This window comes from Mycetomoellerius zeteki, unplaced genomic scaffold (assembly GCF_001594055.1).
Source record: "Mycetomoellerius zeteki isolate Tzet28-1 unplaced genomic scaffold, Tzet1.0 scaffold128, whole genome shotgun sequence".
Lineage (NCBI taxonomy): Eukaryota > Metazoa > Arthropoda > Insecta > Hymenoptera > Formicidae > Mycetomoellerius > Mycetomoellerius zeteki.
Window position 1 is genome coordinate 380,062 of NW_017256212.1, and position 21,093 is coordinate 401,154.

The 21,093-nt window shown below is 34.4% G+C and overlaps 2 protein-coding genes across 2 annotated transcripts in view; both read left to right on the forward strand.

Annotated features, from left to right (window-relative positions):
• Nucleotides 1–7,386: 7,386 nt before the first annotated feature.
• Nucleotides 7,387–9,712, forward strand: LOC108731446 (omega-conotoxin-like protein 1). Its single transcript, XM_018461790.1, has 3 exons — nt 7,387–7,478; nt 8,583–8,695; nt 9,481–9,712. Exons 2-3 carry the CDS (start codon nt 8,603–8,605, stop codon nt 9,613–9,615), a joined length of 228 nt encoding a protein of 75 aa, XP_018317292.1. The 5' UTR covers nt 7,387–7,478; nt 8,583–8,602; the 3' UTR covers nt 9,616–9,712.
• A 2,375-nt stretch (nt 9,713–12,087) lies between these two features.
• LOC108731431 (uncharacterized) overlaps nt 12,088–21,093 on the forward strand; it is a 102,401-nt gene continuing 93,395 nt past the window's right edge. Inside the window, exon 1 of the mRNA XM_018461764.1 lies at nt 12,088–12,151. Coding sequence (XP_018317266.1) covers nt 12,088–12,151 — 64 coding nt within the window. The remainder of the gene's footprint in view (nt 12,152–21,093) is intronic.

The window sequence follows — 21,093 nt, forward strand, 5'->3', positions numbered from 1 at the left end:
GAGCATATGTCTATAGGACTTTTTTTCTTAGTTTTTTACTCCTCTACACGCTCCCGAAGTTTTGCCATTTAATTTGGAAACACCCTGTATATAGTATATATTTGCTTAATCATGCAGCAAAATATTCTTCGCGTCCCTATGACTAGGAACCCTTTTTTATCATCAAATTGAAATCCACTTGTAAAACAAAAATAATTTGTTTTATATTAATAATGTTTATATTATAAATAAAAATATATTCGGGTTTTTTTATGTTAAAAATAAATGTATATATTTAGTAATGAATTATAAAATAAATAGCAATTAATAATCAATTGATGTAATTAATAAATAAAAAAAATAATATCGATATCTTTTTTAATTCTCTTTACTTATAATTTAGTGCATAATATGGTCACTGTAATTTGCTGCGATATAAATTTTCTTTTTAGTTTTTCCTGGAGTATGTTGTAATTGAATACATAATGTGCATTTGCATAAAATCTTTAGCAATAATTCATCTTATCCCAAATAGCCAACGGTAATATTTCGTTAGAATTGAAAGGCGGCATTATTAGAAATTTATTATAAAAAAATTTTTGTACTTTAAAAATAGTAAAATGTTTATTTTTGTAATAAGAAATATATGTCAAGATACAATAGCTAATTTATATATTTTGGTAGTCTTACAGGTTCAGAGAAGATTTGTTAAATAATCTTTTTTGTTGACACATAATTTATAAATAAAGTAATTGTTTAATAACAAAATAAAATAATAATAGTCATTTTATTTTGTAACAAAATAGTTTATACAATCGTGTTTTACAATCTTATTATTATATTACGTAATTTAATCGTACATAATAAATCGAACATTGTAAAACATTGTAATGTTGTCAACAAAATGCAAAATACTACGATCAGCAAAATATGGAACTGTAATTATACGTGGGTGGTTCAAGTCAAACCGGGACTTTTATTTTCATGAACATAAAAGTCCCGGTTTAACTTGAACCACCCACGTACAATATGAACCTTTTATGATTACGACTAATAATTCAAATTAAAGAGATAAGAATGTAACTTTTGTAATAGTTTGTCCAAACAGATGTTCGTTTCATATATGGTACAGTCATAGACAGTAAAAAGAACACAACTTTATAATAGTCTGCCAAAACAGATGTTTCCTTTCATATAGCAGACAAGCAGTATATAGGTAGATTCCGATACTTATATTTTTTATTTTATTGTGCCAAGAATGGGCACAACGGGTTCGCGATCTCTAGGAGACATCGGGATTAGAGCCAAATCGAGTTTAGCACGTTTTTTATGAAATATTAGAGTAATTTATTAATAATAAAATGTTTTTCACTTCACTTTTGTCTTTTGTCACTTAAGTATTTCCCGACGCGTTACACAGACTTTCGACGGATTGATTTCGAACGTAGTATCCTCTTGTGAATACGAACTGTGAGTGAGTCCCAAATCAATGCTCCAGTCCGGTTATATCCTGTTCTTTTCGTGTGTCCTTACTGACGAAGCACCTCCCGTCAACTCTCTTGGTATTCATCCGAGGTCGTGCGATAACATCAGGCGTCGATCGAACGTGATGTTTAATTAAACTTCCGATTTTATTTTATTATTATGTCGTGCGAGCATGGCGTTCGTGACAATTTGTACAAGCGTAATATAAAGTATGGTATAAATACTCGTATTCTCTAAAAACCAAAGATCAAACAGTTGTTATTACATCGATCTGCATAACCAATTTAATTTTCAAGAAAAAGTTATTTCAATTATGATAATTTCTATAGAAGTATAATTATATATTAGAGGGAAGAGTTACCAAACGTGTACCGCATGCAGTCATCTAAATCATCATACCTCATTAATATTTTATATTTTTACTTATATTTTTACTTTATATATTTTTACTTTATATTTTCTACTTATATAAGCAACATATTTAATGACAAAAATATGAAATAAACGAGAAATATGTAATAAATAAGAAATAAGTAGTAATAAACAAAATTTTAACAGGTTTCATCTTGTTGTGCAGATTCTAATAACACTTTAAAAAATCAGATAATAGTAACTTTTGATTAATTTATGTAACTGGTAATAACGTACAATCATGCAATTTTATTTCGAATTTTTATGCGTGGATGTATGTGTGCGTTGTCATAAAAAGAATTTACTATTGTATTATAATAAAATACTTTACATTCATTGTATATACATATTTGCAACTATTATAAAGAACCATAACAATGAAATTGAGATTTTTCTAAAGTCTATCAAATTTCCTAAATGGTATCATCACAAATTTTATTATAATAAGTAATATTAATGTAAGACTAATAACTGATAGTAGAAAAACTAATAAATGATATATATGAATAAAAATACGTCAATTGTAAAAATTTAAGCCAATTTTATTTTCATTACGTTTTTATAATTTCATTATTAGTTATTAAATATTTGATCCTTTTTTGAGATCTTTGTTTCAATTATTGATAAAATAAGTATTGATAATTAATGATTTTTCTTCTATATTAATTTTATTTTTTAAAAATTATTTTAGTTCATAAATTCAATACTTCTAAAGGTAGTATGATTTAAGAGATTTACAAGTGCGATTTAGATATACAATTATCTAAATCTAAATAATATCTTTTGTAACAGGTTACAAAAAGGCTTATAAAAAATTAATTTGTTAAATTGGTAAAAGGTTAAAAATGTAATAATAAATACTTGACATATCAAGCTACAATTTTTAACGTTTATTTGCGTATAAACAGATGCTAAACGGGAAATATAATAAAAAATAGCTTAAGTAGTACGCATTCAGCAACAGTCCTCTTATATTATATCAGTATCATATTGTGGATTTTACATAAAAAGTAATAATGATAGAAAATATTGCCAAGATGAAATACGTTGTTTTCATCATTTTCGTTCTAATTGCTATGACTATGGCTGAAGAAGAAGTTGATGTCGAACATATGTTTTTAAATATTACGCTTTAAATATTTTAGTGTCTAAACAATCTTCAATGCTATAAAGGTCTGACATGTTGGATGGTATCATACACATGTGTGCCAGTAATTGGTTAGACGATGACTCGCTTGGACTAGATAATAACAGACCTCATGGTCCTGCCCAAGAGATTATTACTTTAATATTATTATTCATATTGTTAATTTCATTATATTTGAGCATAACGCTATTTTTTTCTTATACATATGTATATATAAGAGTATATATACTATAAGGAAAATAGTGTTATTCTTATATGTATATAAGATGTCCCATTTTAAAGAATCCATTCAAATATCTCAGAAGCACTGCGTTAAATCGAAAAATGTTTCAGACAAAAGTTTTATGACTTCGAAAGGGACATAAGATGGTATCATTGGTTTGACCTTGGATGGCGCTGTCAAGGTCAGAGCAAGGTCACTTTGAATTTTTTAAATGAAACTCCCCATTATTCATTACATATTCTTATAGCTTATCTCGAGAGCTTTTCAAAACGCTATAATAAAATATTTTTTCATTGAGTACTTTTAGAGTTATAAGGCTCGAAAGTTACAGTACAGTCGGCATTAGCATTACCCAAGGTGTCCGACCGACTAGGCTAAAACCTCTTGAATGTTGTTCAGGATCATGACCTGGATAACATTTGTCAAGATCAAGGCCATTGGAAGTTGTACCTCTTATTTTCATTTTTACGTAGAAATGAATTTTTAATGTAAAAATGAAAATAAGAGAAAGAATCTCCAATGACTTTGATCTTAACAAATGTTATCCAGGTCGTGATCCTGAACAACATTCAAGAGGTTTTAGCCTAGTCGGTCGGACACCTTGGGTAATGCTAATGCCGACTGTACTGTAACTTTCGAGCCTTATAACTCGAAAAGTACTTAATGAAAATGAACTTAATTATAGTGTTTTAGAAAGCTCTCAAGGTTAGCTACAAGAATAACTAATGAAAAATGGAGGATTCCATTTAAAAAATTCAAAGTGACCTTGCCCTGATCTTGACAATGCCACTCAAGGTCAAACTAATGATACCATCTTATATCCCCTTCGAAGTCACAAAACTTTTGTCTGAAACATTTTGCGATTTAACGCAGCGTTTCTGAGATATTTGAATGGACCCTTTAAAATGGGACACCCTATATATATATATATATATACACAAAAGAAGAAAATTGTAACTAAAGACATTTAAGAGCAACATTCTCCGTATTATTTATTAATAACTAATTAATTAATTATATGCATATAAATACATCTATATTTATATAAATATGTTTAATGCATTTATATACACAAGAATTTTTTAATATCAGTGTGTTTAAATTTGTATTACTATTGTGTGTATAATCGATTATTTATTTATTTATTTATTCATTAATGCGATTGTGACACAATGATTATTGAATTTTATCGTAAAGTGATAGAGAGTAATGGTGTATATATAATACTTTTATGTTGACTGCATTTATTTGTACATGTAAAATCTCATTTATTAATAGGACAATAATTGAAAAAGCATCTGATTTTCTTATTGACTTACTTAAGCAATGTGAGACGCATAATATTATTCTGAGATAATTAGATACGTGTATTAAAAAAAATTAGTTTAGAATATATTCTTAATTTTCATTATAATTATGAACTTTTTTCTAAAAAGTGCAAATGTATATCCAAATGTATATATACAATAATATAATTATTAACTTAAAATTGCTTTAAGTCTATTTCAAAATAACTGCATTTAATATCTCTTTAGACTTATTAGTCGTCTTTAATATATACTAGTATTAACAGTTATTCTTGAAAGACATTTTAGCATAATTGTACATTGAGAAAAATCAAAATAGAAGATAATGAAAAATGCTTATGGAATTACTACGTGACGTGCGTACCGAACTGTACTTACACACAATCATTAATTCTTCGATAATGGTTAAAACGAATTAGATGACCGCGCCCATTATTATTTGGAGGGATTATAGTAAATATATCTGCGAGCATAATCGGATGTGCTTGAAATTTAATATCTATTATTATATGCTATAGTTTCTACCATGAATGTTATGTTTAGTTGTTTTAGATGCATAATTAAATGTACATCAATTAAACGACGAGATAATGCGTATGTAAAAAGGTAAACGTAGGTATATTATTAGTTGCACTTTGTATACGTATAACAATTAAAAATAAATAAAAACGTGTGTTAGAGACAACAAATAAAAACTCTTTTCTTGCGGAATGTACGTATATGAATTAATGGATATGTGTAGAACCGTACCGAAAAATTAAACTAAAAAAAAATTAGTTTTATTAATCGAAAAATTGCATTGAATTTTATTTTATTTTTGTTAGGCTGTATAATGAATGTTGTATCAAATGTATATGCAGCGATTTGATATGTAGGTATTTCGCTTCTTAGCGCCAATTGCATTTATATTATTAAATGGTCGCAAACGTCACTTAATTACAGAGCAATTGGTCAACTATTACATTTTGTCGACAAAAGTAACATGGCTGTGTAAAACTCTATAAACGTTATACAAAACATGTGTTCATGGACAATATAAATGCAATATAAATGAGCATGATATTTAATAATATAGAAATAATTGGTATTATGTTGCACTTTGTTAAACTGGATCTGACATACGCACGTACTCTTTATATGTTTATATTTTCACCAATTAAATGCAAATTCTCGGGGAATTTATATTGTTCCGTATTAATTTTCAACAATATGTATACAGTCAAAATCGGTAACGCATTTTGTATCAAGCGTAGGATAAAAGCTGTTTAAATATATTTTCTAGTTATTACTTTACTTCTCTACTCGAATTGATTAAATATGTCTATTTCTGATTGTCAGTGTCAGACGTAAGTAGTGTAAGTATAAGTACGTAAATATAAGTGCCGAAACATACTTCTTTGGTATATTCTCCTTTTTATCGAATGTTTAGATATGAAAATTTGATTCAAATTCAAAATTTTCCAAAATAAAGTGCGCGTGTATAAATACTCATCATATTTCTTGAACATCCCTTACTCGTAAATTGACACGACAAAAAGCTCGACGGCACTTGAGTCGATCGTACGGCGGTAAATCTGTAAAATGTGAATGTCGCTTAAAAGCGTCAAGTGTCCTGCCACGGATATAGTAAAAAAGGTTAATTTGGCTCATGATGTGTCGAAGCTTTGCCGATGACAGGAAAAAAACCTCGACTATTTCTATTCAGCCACTATGGGCGAACAAAAGGACAATGCTACCGGATGATTCAGTTTCCTTTCCTGTTGTTTCCTGTCAACCGAATTAAAGAACAAGAGCGCTTTGTCGGAGAATCAATGGAATGCACGAGGCGCGCAATATGCACTCGATAGAATGCCGGCGCAAAGGGCAAAAAGCACTTGTACATTCGATACTGCTGAAATGGAAAGAGAATATCAGCGGAAGGCGACTCTCTTTTTGCATTCTCATATTCCTGCGTATAAGATGATCTGTAATAACTAAAATCCTCAAAATAATTTGTCCCGCGATCGTGAGTTGAAGATTGACGTAACGAATGGCTACAGAATGCGATTTACTGCCATAGTAAAGCGTTTATTAACTTCACGAGCATTCACGTCGGCGTCGTAATTGCTCGCTTAACTTTGACATATAACTTGTAAGCATTGAGAACGTCAATTTTTCAATACAAAATTAAGCATTTTAAGCTTAACGAAGAAATTTTCCACTTTATTCGAAATTGTCTCATTATTCCATTGTATACTGAGACGTTTCAGAAGTCACATACATTCAGATAAGATAGGGAAAACAAAAATGTTAATATGAAAAAATTTCCGATTTGGTTAACGTCAAAAAGATGACGAATATAATGGAAATTCCATCAATTTGAAGCTATATCTTGTAAAATTACACATTATTTTTATGTAAAGAATTTTTATTTTTTATAAAACCTAATCACTACCGATAGAGTATAATCTCACTCGACTCTGCTTTCTTAGAATAGATATTGAAAGAGTTAAATAAATAGTATTGTAATAAATGTACAACATTAATATATTTTCAAAAAATTTATTTTTAAAAATGTAGCATGCTCTAGAAAATTTTTTTCTAATACAATGATTAATTGACTGAAGAAATTAATTGCATATGTAAGTCATTGAATGTAAATAAAATATCAATTAAAAAAGAAATATCTGTTACTGTGATATATGTAGAATATACGTGACGTATATACATAAACATGCAAAAATGTAAATATAGACATTACATTCATATGCCACATGTGTGAGAAAATATAATGCCTTCTCTCAAATTGGTTATGCGTAGTCAGATACGTACATCGAAAGATTTACTTGTGTAAGTCATAGTCGTATAAATGCCCCGACCATTGTAAACTAAGAATTCAGTCGAGGTCGAGCTCTCGAGTTGGTTAAATCTAAAGAACTTTTGTCTGGTGAGTACAAATTGGTGTATACAAATTCTAATTCGCCTACTTTGTCATATCAGATATTCTTCACAAAATTTATAAAATATAAAATAATTGGAAATATTGGTTAAATGAAACAATGAGTCGCGCATATAGCAAAATTATAAAACTTATTATTGTAAAACTGTGTATATAAATTGTTTACTGTTTATTAAATAGCCGTCAGAAAATCAATGATAAATTTTAATGAAGTGATAACATAAATAAATTTAATCTTTAGAAACTTATTACATTGTTAATTTATCCAAGATCTTCAATTATATAATCATTTATTTATATTAAATATATATATTAAGAATATTATAAGTTTCATAATTTATCACTAGTTGTCATAAATTTTAAATTTTGATTTGTTATCATGACGTAACAAAGAAAAAATGAAATATTAAAGTTCACTTAAAAATATTTTAATATAGATTAATTTAAAAAGTTGAAAAGTTTAGGAAAAAGATGTGTATATATATGTGTATATATATATATATAATGTATATGTTTTCGAGATAGTAGATGTACGCTAACATTACAAAGTTCAATTGTAATAAGCGATTTTTTAATCGATTTACTGTTGCTATGCTATTAGATATCACGCATTTGACATACGCTATATTCGCTTACGATTAAAATGATTGTATAGTTTTGTAGTCAGCAGTATATTAGGAACATATTCGTAATGGAATAGTAGAGTATAGTCCGAGTAGCAAATTGTAAGACACAATTCTAAAATTCAACGGTTGCCTTGCCTATTAAAGAACTAATTGAGTCAGACCTCGATGATTCATTCACATATACCTGTAATCTGTGCTATGCAAGTATAAAACTCACGGTCGACTTATATCGCATTATGTAAACTGCTTTCATGAATACTTAGTCTGAACGTGTTACGCATAAATTAGGAATTAAAATTGATTATTATAATATTTAAAATAACAAATGAGTCATTCTATTTTTTAATACAATTACTGTAACCTTGAGCAATTAAAAATCATTTTGATAAATATTACATTATCGATTTGCAATGTTTTTTATTACTTTCATATCTGAATCTAATTCGTGAAAATTACTTGATTGCAGAATACGACGTTGCTGGAAAGATGGCGAAATTGATGCTGTACGTCTTTGTAGCGTTGCTAGCTGCGTCTCTTATCATGGGCGCTCCCGATAAGTGCGGTCGACATGGTGACCCTGTTAGTATACGTATTCTTGCATGCTTTATTTTTCTGATAAAGCCACTTTTTCTTTTATACACTTATTTTTTTTAAGACAAGTATTGCTATAATCAACAAGGAAAATAAAGGAAATGATTTTGCATAATGGAATATTAAACGATTCATATGAATAACTATTTACACGAGAAACTGTAAACGCACAGTAAATCAGGAAATTTTAATCTAATACAGAAAAAAATGTATATAATTTTAATGGTTATAGTAATGCATTATAGTAATGCATATAATTTTAATGGTTATATATACCGCTAGTATTGAATAATGTAAAAGTCTATTTAGAATATCTACTTAGAATAACATAAAATATATTTTTATATACTCAGAATAACGTAAAATATATTTTTATATACTTCTTCGAAGTTTATCTTTTTCTAATTTTTTTATATTGTTTTGATTCGATGTTTTTAATTTGCATATTGTTGTATAGAGTATCTAGTACACTGTAATATTGGCAAACAAATAATTTGTCGTAAAAAAGCAAGTAAAAATAACAAATAAATTTTTTATTACTGAAGAGCTTTTATTTTAAATTTTCACTTGTTTTTTCACAAGAAATCTGCTCGTTGATTGTAAAGCTGTTACGAAAATCCTGTACATATTATCTTTTCTTTGCATGTAAATATTTTCTTAAAACTGATTTGATATGTTACTTTTTATGTTCAGAATTATCTATTAACATTTTTCATTATTTCAGTTTAAATTGAATTTATGTGACAAATAATAGATTGTTTATCAAATTTTAGTGCATTTCTGTATCTGAATGCTGCAAGGGTTTGAGATGTCACAGTTATGCAAACAGATGTCAAGTTCTAATTACTGAAGAAGAATTGATGACACAACGTGAGAAGATTTTGGGCCGAAGGGGCAAAGATTATTAGAACAGATAAGTTTTCAGGGTATTAGAATGACGATTCTGTTAATCTACTATAATTAATCTACTATGAGATCTACTTAGATTTGAAGACTGTATTTTAAGAAATTAAATATTAATGTATAACATTTGTATAATAATCAGAAAATTAATATGATATATTATATATATAAAATATAAATATATAGTATATTCATTGTAGATATAAGTAATATTTTTTAACGAAAAATGAGATTAAAAACGCGCGTTAACTGAAAATATTAATTTCATTTATAACAATTTTTTTCTAAAGAATGTCGTGCTCTTTTCGTAAACCGAAAACAGAAGAAGATAACAACAAAATATTCATCTCATTTATTATTGCTATCTTATTAATTTGCGTCGGCTAATAATTAGAAAAATTTTTCGAAATAACGTAATCGCTTGCGTTATCGGATTTCTTAGCGACAAACTATAATGCATACTTCAAAAGGACTTGTCGACGTAAAATAATGAAAAAGAACACTCTAGGATTGCCAAGTGACGAAAATTTCGAGCGGATAGATCCGTCGCGACGATCCCCTGGCTTTGTCCGCCTGTGCACCTCTCTACGCGTGCGTCCCGTCTGTTATATTCGAGGACATTTAAATTCACTATCTCCTATCTCGGTTTACCGTATACTCGTTAAAAGGCGAGCCTTTGTTCGATAAAAAGACTTCGTCGGTGTATCCGCAGAACGGAGTAAAAATCCCACTGGACTCGACATGTTACGTGGCGTGCGAAGGACAGGTGCGCGGGGATCCGTTGGGGTGGTTTAATAGCATCGACTTATCTTTCGATAAGCCCGTACCAGAACTCGCCATATGGTCGATTCGGAATCGCTCGTGAACGATTTCTTTCCATGTCTCCAGATTACGATGGATAAGTTAATGACATATAAAGGTATTGTCATGGTTGCCGTATCAGAGTTCTAAATCCTTGTTCACAACACGTGATACCTCATACGTATCTCCACGATTATTGAAAATAATGCATCTTATAAAATGGTGCCTCAGAAGACTGAACGCTGCACGGAACAATTTACCGAGTATTTAACGTGATCGGCGCTAACAAGAGTTCGCAAAATTTAGAGAAGTTTCTCTCTGTAATATTCTGCCGTGAATATATTTCATCGACGGAGCCGAGGCCTTTGTAAATTTGAAAAGTAGGTGGACTTTGATTCAAAGACCAAAAGCTTCTTCGGTTCGTTATACAAAATTTCCGCCGTGTTCCAATCTCATTAGCGCCGGCTTAAAGTTAAGCGCCCCAACTCTTTTGCGCCGGACCGCACGTGCTCTTTGACCATCGCAGTGTTTTAACAGAAATCTAACCTTCTTGACAAATTAAAGACAGACGTACACACGCATATCTTTAATCAACAAAGAAAAACATATCAGACAATCGTTCCACAAAAATATGCGCGTTGTTTGAAATTTGTTCATAATCTCGTTCCTTGCGCGAGTTTGCTACTTCTGATTAAATTTATATTTTTCGATCTTGTTACCTCCGATTTTCAAACCTACGATTTATTTGTTAATATAATATTTTATGATTAATTACAATTTTCATTTTACCAAAGTTCATAATAGACAGATGATTCACTTGCGGTTTACATTTTAATTTTCGTAAATCTATGCCTGTTGCGACATCGATAAGGTATTCTATATACATATAATCGGTTGCTAGTAAAGACGTCACCTTGTAAATATTTGCTCGCTGTCCCTTATCGTGCCCCAGCTTAATTGCCATATGGTGTACGGTCATATTTTATGCGTGTTTTTTGTCTTAGATACATATGTCTTGCAGTACACAAGCTCTCGAATATTTTCTACTCTACGACAATCGATACGTACTTTCGTTAGCCCGAGAAATATATGTTTTCGAATAATTTCATAATCAATTGATCGAAAGCATGACACAAAGCCATATACATTTATTTATTTTTCGAGACTCGAATGAATTGCATATAGCCGTTCTAAATTAGCGGAATCCTCTTACACGCCGAATCCAGTTATGCGACGTACTTGGCGCTTGAAAAGAGAAAGCGTATGAGATGAGCATCATTCGAAGTAGTGTCAAGGCCGCGCCTCAAGGACGGGTCGGCGAGAACCACGCAAAATCCCAGCGTCGAAAGTAGAAAGAAAAAAAAAAGAGAAAAAGAAGGATGTACGAAGAGAGCACCGGAGACAAAACGGTGAGCTGAGGCAAGTCCTCGACTTGAGTTGAGTGTCTCTCTTCGTGGTTCTTTTTAAGTTCTCAACCGGCGAGGTATGCCATACAGCAGGTTCTCCAGCCTACTTTTAAGCACGTTCCCGCGGCGAATCGTGTCGAATGCTAGAAGATTACGACGAGTAAAGTATAATAGCAGTAGAGGAGGGAGATCGAAGATATAAGCATTGCAGAGAGTCAAAGAGAGAGAAAGGAAGAAAGAAAAAGAGAGAGAGAGGGGGGGGAGGAGGAAATGAAGGATTGTCCGACCTGTCCTATTCTCGAGCAAGATCAGCTGCGAGCTTACAAGAAGCGAGGTAATGCCAGCGGCATGCCGCGAACATACGCGGTCGCCACAATATGAAAACATTATCGGCCGTAAGCCGGAAGGTACACAGCAATGTGCTGAGCTTAGCTCTGCAGCCCCGGCTGTGCAACGCGATCTCTCACTACCGCGGTGCAGTGCCACGTCAGGACGTCAGGATTTCAGGTGGGTACTTGTCCGCTGGATTCGCATGGCCCAAAAGCGCTCCCGAGCATGGAGAAAGGGAGGCACCGGAGCCGATTTGCGAAAGGAACGAGGGAGGAGATAGGCTGCAGCGTACCAGGCATGCACTCCGCCCCAAATCCTCGACGGATTTCTGATGGCGCTTCGAGGACGCTCGAGGACTCGCTCGTCTTGTCCGACATGAACGCTCCAAGTCCAGAAGGATTTAGAGCCGGCGATGGGAGATATTCCGCAGCTTCGATGACATCGCCGTAGTCGAAAATTACCGTTCATCTTGTCATTTCGCTCGACGGGCGGACAAAAAGAGCGTTTAAACGTACGCTTTGTCAGGCATAGCCGCGGCATCGGGGATGCGCTAGTGATTTTCCGTTATCGGGCTGATCCGACGAATGGAGGGAAGGGGGTAAAGTGTGACGGTGACGAGGACAGGTCGGTGTTGAGGAGAATGCGAATACCGAGGCGACGCGCACCAATACACACGGCGATACAAACACCCGACTACTTAGAGACAAGGGAAATGGGACTAGCCATTTGGGGCAAACTACCCCTAGGCTAGCTCACGCGACCGATCTTATCGTCGGCTTAGCCTGGGTCTCGCCTCGAACGTATCGCGCGAACGTATACACGTGACAGTCTATCATATGCACGAAGCTCCGCCTCGGCTATCTTGCCCGGAATTGATTTCTTGCATTCGTTATTTCCTTGGAACTCAACCGACTAAGTATATATATGTATATATAGATTTTTTATTCTGACGAATCGTAGCGATTAAGCGCACATTGAAATATTCACGACGATACTATCGGCACTACCTACGTCAGGAAAAACGAGCTTGAAATCAAGACGAGCTTCATCACATCACACGCGCGAGAACTATCGATTTGCTTCCCCCGTTATCTCTGTAAAGTTCTTCTAGATCAATAAATTTTTACAATATTAAAGTATCATATCAGACTGTGATGTGAACATATATACAAACAAGGGGTAAGAAATAAGGTTATAAATAAGACGATCAAACTTGGATCTTAATAAAATTTTTCAGTAAAAATAATAAGAAAAAGCAAATAATATTTTGCCTTTCTATGTAATCTTTCTTCTCTTGCAGAAAGATATCATCTATTTAGAATGATTATAACAAAATCGATTGGCCTGTATTGTACCAGATAGTCAACCAAAGAAAAAGAAATATAGTAAACTCTGTTGTTACATAGTATTGTATTTTAAAATTGTATTGACTGAATGCCAATGACCCGAAAAATATATTGTTTTGCGTTGACCTAGTTTATCGAAATATTGATACATGCCTGTCTGAACGTCGCGGCTCGATTGCACGAATTATTCTAGAATCACGATCATCCTTCAACTTCCACCATCGCACGACAGAGCAACTTCTCGACTGCTGCTTATTATTTGCCGGTTTCTATCCTGATCAAACCACGATACCGCCGAGAGGGTCGAGACTCCTTTGCAACTTGAGAGCGTGGCGCTTACACAATCATACCAGGCATTTCGGTGAGATCCTTCGGATTACACGGGGTCGGTCTTGCGAGTAACTCAAGTCGAACTTAACAGTCGGTTAAGTCCGCGGATAGTTCGGACCGTTTGGCTAGTCCGATTCGTACGGAGGGCATGAAGTCCGAACTGTAAGCCACTACGTAACCCCGGCGGCCATGGGGGGTTCGGCCGAGGTCATGGAGACGTGCCAGTCTTATCTCGATTTGCATAAATTCATAGTTTGCGGCTTAGGCCCTAGGAACTAAGGATACCGGGCGTACCTTATTCCGCGTCATCAAACTTTCAATTCCTTTATCGTCTTGTTTCCAATTAGTGTGTGACCGCACTTCTGATCTCACCTTGTGATCAAAGTAAAATTATTCATAGATCCAAGATTATTCATGAATAATGGTTTTCCTTAGAAATATTTCTATACGTTAATATTGCTCAATCTTTCATGTAGATTCCTGTCTTGTGAATGAGAGATACACAAGGGAGAGAGAGAGAGAGAGAGCGTAATTCAAATATACTAATATACATTGCAATATATTCCAACAACACTTTCTGTACGCTCGATTGATTTACCGACGAGTGTTAACTATCATCCGCTTTTGGCAACGCGAAAGCCTCGCTCTAGGGCAATTATAGCTCGCGGAAGCAGCGCGTTGCTTCAAATAAAGGGCATTTGGCATTTTTGACGTGTGTTCGTCGATGTACGCCTCCGGCGCACAAAGCACAAATATAAGCCGATGTGGACGCTTTATGGAATTAATAAAATATTCACTCGGCACAGACAGACGGCAAAGTAAGGCATATAATAATTTTCTGACACGCCACCTTGTGTGCTGTCTCCGACGCCAGGCGGTCGTACGTGACCACTATCGTTGAATCAGATCAGAAAATGGCGCAAACTCCGATAAATAAGATAAATAATGTAATGCGCCTTCCGTACCCGTGGCTACCCCTCTCCGCGAAAAACTCTCAAAGTCGCGTGCACGTCCATCAGCACGAGGCGAGCCCTAATGCCGTGTTTTGCGCAGAATGGCTACGATTGGCCTCGTTCAAGAAGATTCGCCGGGAATGACCATTACGCTGCTTGCATCGCGGAGTAAAAGTCGTTATTTGACTATCTCCGATCGCGTGTCTGTGCGCCAAGCGTTACTCTATCAATTTCTTTCGTGCCATTAACCCCATTGATGTGCGTTTGCACTTTGACGTATATACATTTGCCTTAAGCAAATTGCGAAGCTCATACTTGTTATTTTTTTGTTATAGCAAACGGCAGAGGAAAAATATTTTGTAACAAATATGATAATAAATAGTTATTAATATTGTACAACGCTTTTGCGAATAATTTGGATCTACCAAGTAGACTCTTCCGCCATATAAGCCATTGCGAAGGGGATTCCTCGATTCGACGAGGCTTTGATATTTTTAATGAACGCGGAAGGCTAAATTCCATGGGGATCTCGACGGACTGAGGATACGCGATAATCATTAGACATAGATTCGTAGGGGTGACTGTCCGTTCCCTCGTTTCCAACCCCGTCTCCGTGCCTCCGCACTTATCCACCGAAATTCAGGGTGCCTCTCCGTCGTCCTCCCTCTCTTCCCATTCTGCCAGGATGCAGTTCCGCTCGCAAACTCGGACTGCAGCCATGGGGGATGCACGGGGTGGTGAGGCGGTGCAGTCGGTTGCCATGGCGACCTATCGTCACTGGGCACCCTTCACCCCTCATTTCACCTACGTTCTATCCCCATGCACGGTGATCCGGCGGCCGGACAACATCGTCCCATACCGAGCCAAAAACACCGGTCTCTTATTACATAGCTAAGCCCGTGAATTGTCTTCTCTGCGTCGGGTTTGACCATCGATTCTCCACCCGTCCACAATTATTCACAGTGTACGGATTCTTCTACCATACGTCGTTCGAACAAGATGTTACGCTCCATTCGCTCGGCGAAAACAATAGCATATTACACGCGTCTAAATTTTTGGCAAGTTCGTCGGCTGTTATTCGTATATCGTGCCAATATGCCGTGGAATCATTAGTAGTCGCGTTCACCGTTCCGGTTCAGGTTGGTTCGTTGTAAAAATAATTACATTCAGTCGCTACGGGAAATGTAATACAATTGCCTCGCGCAAAGATACTGAAATGTACTCTAATTACACTGGGAAGGTAATGAAAAATAGATATACAGAGTGCAGCGCCGCACTGTATATATCTTTCGCGTGTGTGTATACGTGTTGAAGATTTAATAATTAAGGTTTAATAATTAATAATCATACCCAGTTTTAAAGAATACGTAAATGCCTATTCTTGATAACTCAAGATAACAGAAAATAAGATAAAAGTAAATTCATATCACTTGACTTAGCAAATGTGTCCGACATTACTTTTATGTGAGCGCCGCGTGATGTCTTAATACATTCGGCGACTATCCGGATGACAGCCACACCCTTTTCTAGTCACGCGACAGACGACTTTGCGGATGCAGGAATAATTAATAGGACTTTCGGGAGTTGATAACGCAATCGTTTTAAAAGTCAAAATCGAAAATTTCTCGGACTCAATTTGCCAACAATTGATGAACTTCTATATTAATAATATTAATATAGAGATAAAATGTCGGATAAGTATATACGATAGGTTATTTAATATTGTCATTTTATCACAGTCTACACTGTTAAACTGGTAATTATATTGAGACAAACGTACGCGATCGACTATTTGGAAAGAAACAGAATGGTTTCGACAGTCCCCTGGCTTTTTACATATTACACTGGCTACACCGGTTTAGCATTGGCAGCCGATGTTATCTGCCTTGATAATTAATGGTCGACGCATACCTAAAGCGACAGTGAATCCGCGCAATAGTGTTTATAGATAGTAAAGCGCCGGTATGAGCAAGCACGTAACGCGATCAATGGGTTGATCGATTGATCTACACCAAACGTGATACACCGGTAGTGCCAATAGTCTGTTACGTATTCGGACAATCGGGGACGAGGGGGTGTACGACCCCTTCGTGTCCTGCTGGCACAGTGACCCTGTTACCCATACACTAGTCGGAGCACATTCTCGTACAAACACACGCCAGCACGTTCGCGCGCATCGGCTATGTACACCGATGCGCGCGTATTGGTCGCCATCGATACCGATCAAATACCGAAGATTCTGAGGCAGCCCGAACGCACGTGTCCCCCCCTACCGAGACGCCTGTTGCACGTGATGTCGTCCTACGAAATATTCACGGACTTCGCGCCTTCGACGCTTCGCGCGAGCGCCGATCATCGCTGGAATCTTGGCACGGCATGGTTTACGAACGCATAGCGGAAGAACGTATACAAAGCACGCGTTTTTCATGAATAAGATACCATTAATTTAATATTTCAAATTACGATGTGTATATATGTATATTTCGAAGCAACGCTTTCCTTTCTTTTGCTGATGTCTATTATATGTATGTTCTTATTTATGCACTCGTGTATGTTTGATTTTAGAGTCAAGGAGTATACGCCTATCATATTTCATATTGACACATTTACGAATTTAGCAACATTGTATATTTTATCTTAACGTTCGCTTTATTTCCTACATATTAAAGGTTTCAGAAATAAAGCTGATTTTTTAAGATATTGCTCTGTGATCAGATATATTGAATATATTCGTTAAAATTATATTTTCTATTATTACTTGAATTTTTACGTTAAATCGTTTACAAAGTGACGCATCTTAGATTCACCGCGAAATGAGTCAAGCTCGAATAAATCATATCTATTAGAAACATTATTATAGATAACAATGATTTCTTCTGCTGATGCCTATTAGATGTTTCATATTTATGCACTCGTGTGTGTTTGGTTTCAGAGTCAAGGAGTATACGCCTATCGTATTTCATATCGATACATTTACGAATTTAATAGCATTGTACATTTTATCTATGAGTTTAATGGTTACTTTATTTCCTATTAAAAGTTGCATATCTTTTCATAACAAATAAAGTTGACTTTTAAAATAAAGATATTGCTTTGTAATCGGATATATTGAACATATATATATATTCGCTAAAATTATATTTTCTATTATTACTTGAATCTCTACATTAAATCGCGTTTAAAAATCACGCGTCTTAGATTCATCGCGAAATAAATGGACAAGCTTAAATAAATCATATCTACTATAGATATTATAATTAGATCATAAAATGCTGAAGATTTCAATTAAATGTGCATAAATATAAAGTTATTCGGGGAGTTGATAAATGTCTTCTGTCAATGCAGCGATCTGTTTCTCGATGAAACGCATACTGCTCGAATAATCACCTGTGAATTATACCGTAGCATCGTTACCGCTCACAGATGAGATAATCGCACGATCGTAATTATCGACGATGCGATCGACCAGCCGATCGACGGAACAAAATTTATTGTCACATCGTATTTAACCGGCGGCATGAACTGTCCGAGTCGTTGCGTTCGTGCACGTGTACATCGGCATGTGCGTACACGCACATGTATGTATACATACATGTATATGTATATATTTACATATATATGTATATGTATATGTTGCACCCCGTACGATCCCGTGTTTATTTCCACAATCAGGCGAATCATAATGCTATTATCAGAGGGTGCAGCACGCGGGGGTGAACCACCGTGTCCCTGCACCATGGTGGCACACAACCCACTGATACGGTGACCCTATTGAGTGCGAACGCAATCGTGTGTGAGACGAGTCACGGTTAGGCTGCGAGCATGATCATGTTTGACATGGTAACTTGCATCGCGGATACAGCAAGGTTTATGCCGGTTGAATCATGGACGCGAAGACACGCCGTCCAACGGAACGAATGTCGAAATGTGCGGTGTATCGCAAGAAATCGTAAAACATTAGATTCCTTATAATTGAAACATGTAGTGTCAATTTATCGGTATCAACAATTTCATTTAAAAAATATTTATTACTTTTCTTAATTATTCAATTTTGTATTTTTATAAAGATAATTCGTGAATATCTTATTTCCAGAGAGAATAAATTTCTTAATTTAGAAAGTTTTACACCAAAATTATTAAATCTGTTATTTAGAGAAAAACTTTATATATAGAATCCGTTTAACAGTCCTGAGAGAATAAATATACACGGGGATCATTAACGATGTAACGATCAAAAATATGTCATGGAATATTTTCATTCTAAATTTCATCGTTAATGAAATCAAAGATAATGATCGATACGATCCTCATCGAGTCCGCATAATTGGCCGGATTTTATACAATGGAAATGACGGTGGGTGTGCGGTTGATTTATTGTGGCGCTGTACCGTTGTTGCCGGTAATTTTATCTCCATCAAACGTTTTTCCAGGAAATCGAAACCAAATGGGAGTATTAATATCTCATTGTACGCTCGCGTGTCGCCGACACTTTTCCCGCTCACACTGGGCTTTTCCATCGATTTATATCCCCTCCCACCATTTTTCTCGCCGATTAAAGTGAGTACTCGCGAAACCGCGCGCATCGAATCACAGTGGCAGCGTTTGAAATTGACAAAATGTTCATGATCACAAAAACAATTATACGCGGTTCGTGATTTTATTATTGACTCGCCACGGTGTCGATAATCAAACAAATACTTGTAATTAACAGCGAAAAATTAGCGTGAAGTGATCCACTGTGCCAACGCGACAGAGAGCAATTTACAAGACGGCTTAATTAAAAAGCACTCTATCAATGGTATTCGTTTGTATTTTTGATTTCCAAGTAATAAACGATACGCATTAGCGTAATCTAAATTAATCCTCGTCGATTGTAATTATTTTCGGTTTTGCATCAATTGATGAAACATGATCCGATGCAGCCTTTTAGTAATAACATATTCGTGATGTTAATACTGTATATACTACTTTTAATATTAAAATTATTTTACATTAATATTTCAATAGCTTGAAATATTTGTCGAAAGTATTAATAAAAGCGAAAGTATTGATAAAAATTTCCCTGGAAACAAGCTGACATCACTTACATCATTTTAACATTCAAAATATCATTTTCACGTCAAAATGACGATAAATAGCGTCAGCTTGTTTTCTGAATTACGATTTAGAACATTTAATCGTTAAATTCATTTCTATGAGTTAAACAATTGTAATTATATAAAAAATTTTCAGATAGTTATAATCGAACGTTTTAACTACATGGCTATAACTTTCCGTGTCTGAATACTAGATTTGTTATTCCTTGAATGTCCCTTAGGCCGTGAATGCGGCGAGTCTCGAACGTTATAGCGGATAAAGATAGTCCCCTGATGATAACGCCGTACTAAGATACTGTTGTTTCGAAGCAAGTAGCCATATCTTGATTGGAATCTTTGTCCCTTACGGTTATCTAGAACTAGATTTGGATACGCGTGTAAAACTCGATTACTTGCATTTGTAGCAAATTTGGTATATGGTGAAACGTTTTAATATTAACGCATATGTGCTTTTTCTATATACGTGTTATATCATCTCTACATTTATTTATATTTCAAATCGACAAATCTATAAATCAGCCTTTTCTCCATTGTTAAAACTACACAATTGTGCAAAAGAGATTCGTTTGCTAAACGATTATATCTACTTTGTATCATAAAGTCAGTTATTTCGGCTGATAATGAGAATATAAAAGACACCTGCAGAATATATGCAACGCGCGCGTTCGCCGTTATTTCATATTTTTATGAAGGCCGAGAGCCTTCGAAATAATTATGTCGAAAGGATAAAGGCCTCTGCGATACGAATTAAAAAGGTGAGCGCGGATTGCGGCGGATCAAAGCAGCAAATCTCTCTGAGATTTTAAACAAGAATAGAAAGAGCATAGTTGTGATTCAGAATTATTTGAATCTGTAATATGTGTAGAGAAAAAGTTTCGACCTCATTTTTTATTATTTCTCAATTTTGACGGAAGTTTACGATTTGAATCTTTCGTGTGATGTAAAGAATGAGTGTATTAATTTCGATTATATTTATTAATATTATTATAAAAAGTGGTTATTTGTTAATAATATTAAGAAAAGCGATAATGGTTTCGCATTACCTATTTCTTGTTCTCGAATAATTATAAAGTTGAATCTTTAAAATTAAAAAGATAAAAAGGAAAAAAATATTGAAAAATGTGAACTTTAGCGAATAAAATGTATAGAGTACTTAAAAAAATTACATAACACTCTGATCAAGTCTTTACTAAATAACTTATAGTGGAAAAGGTGTGTAAC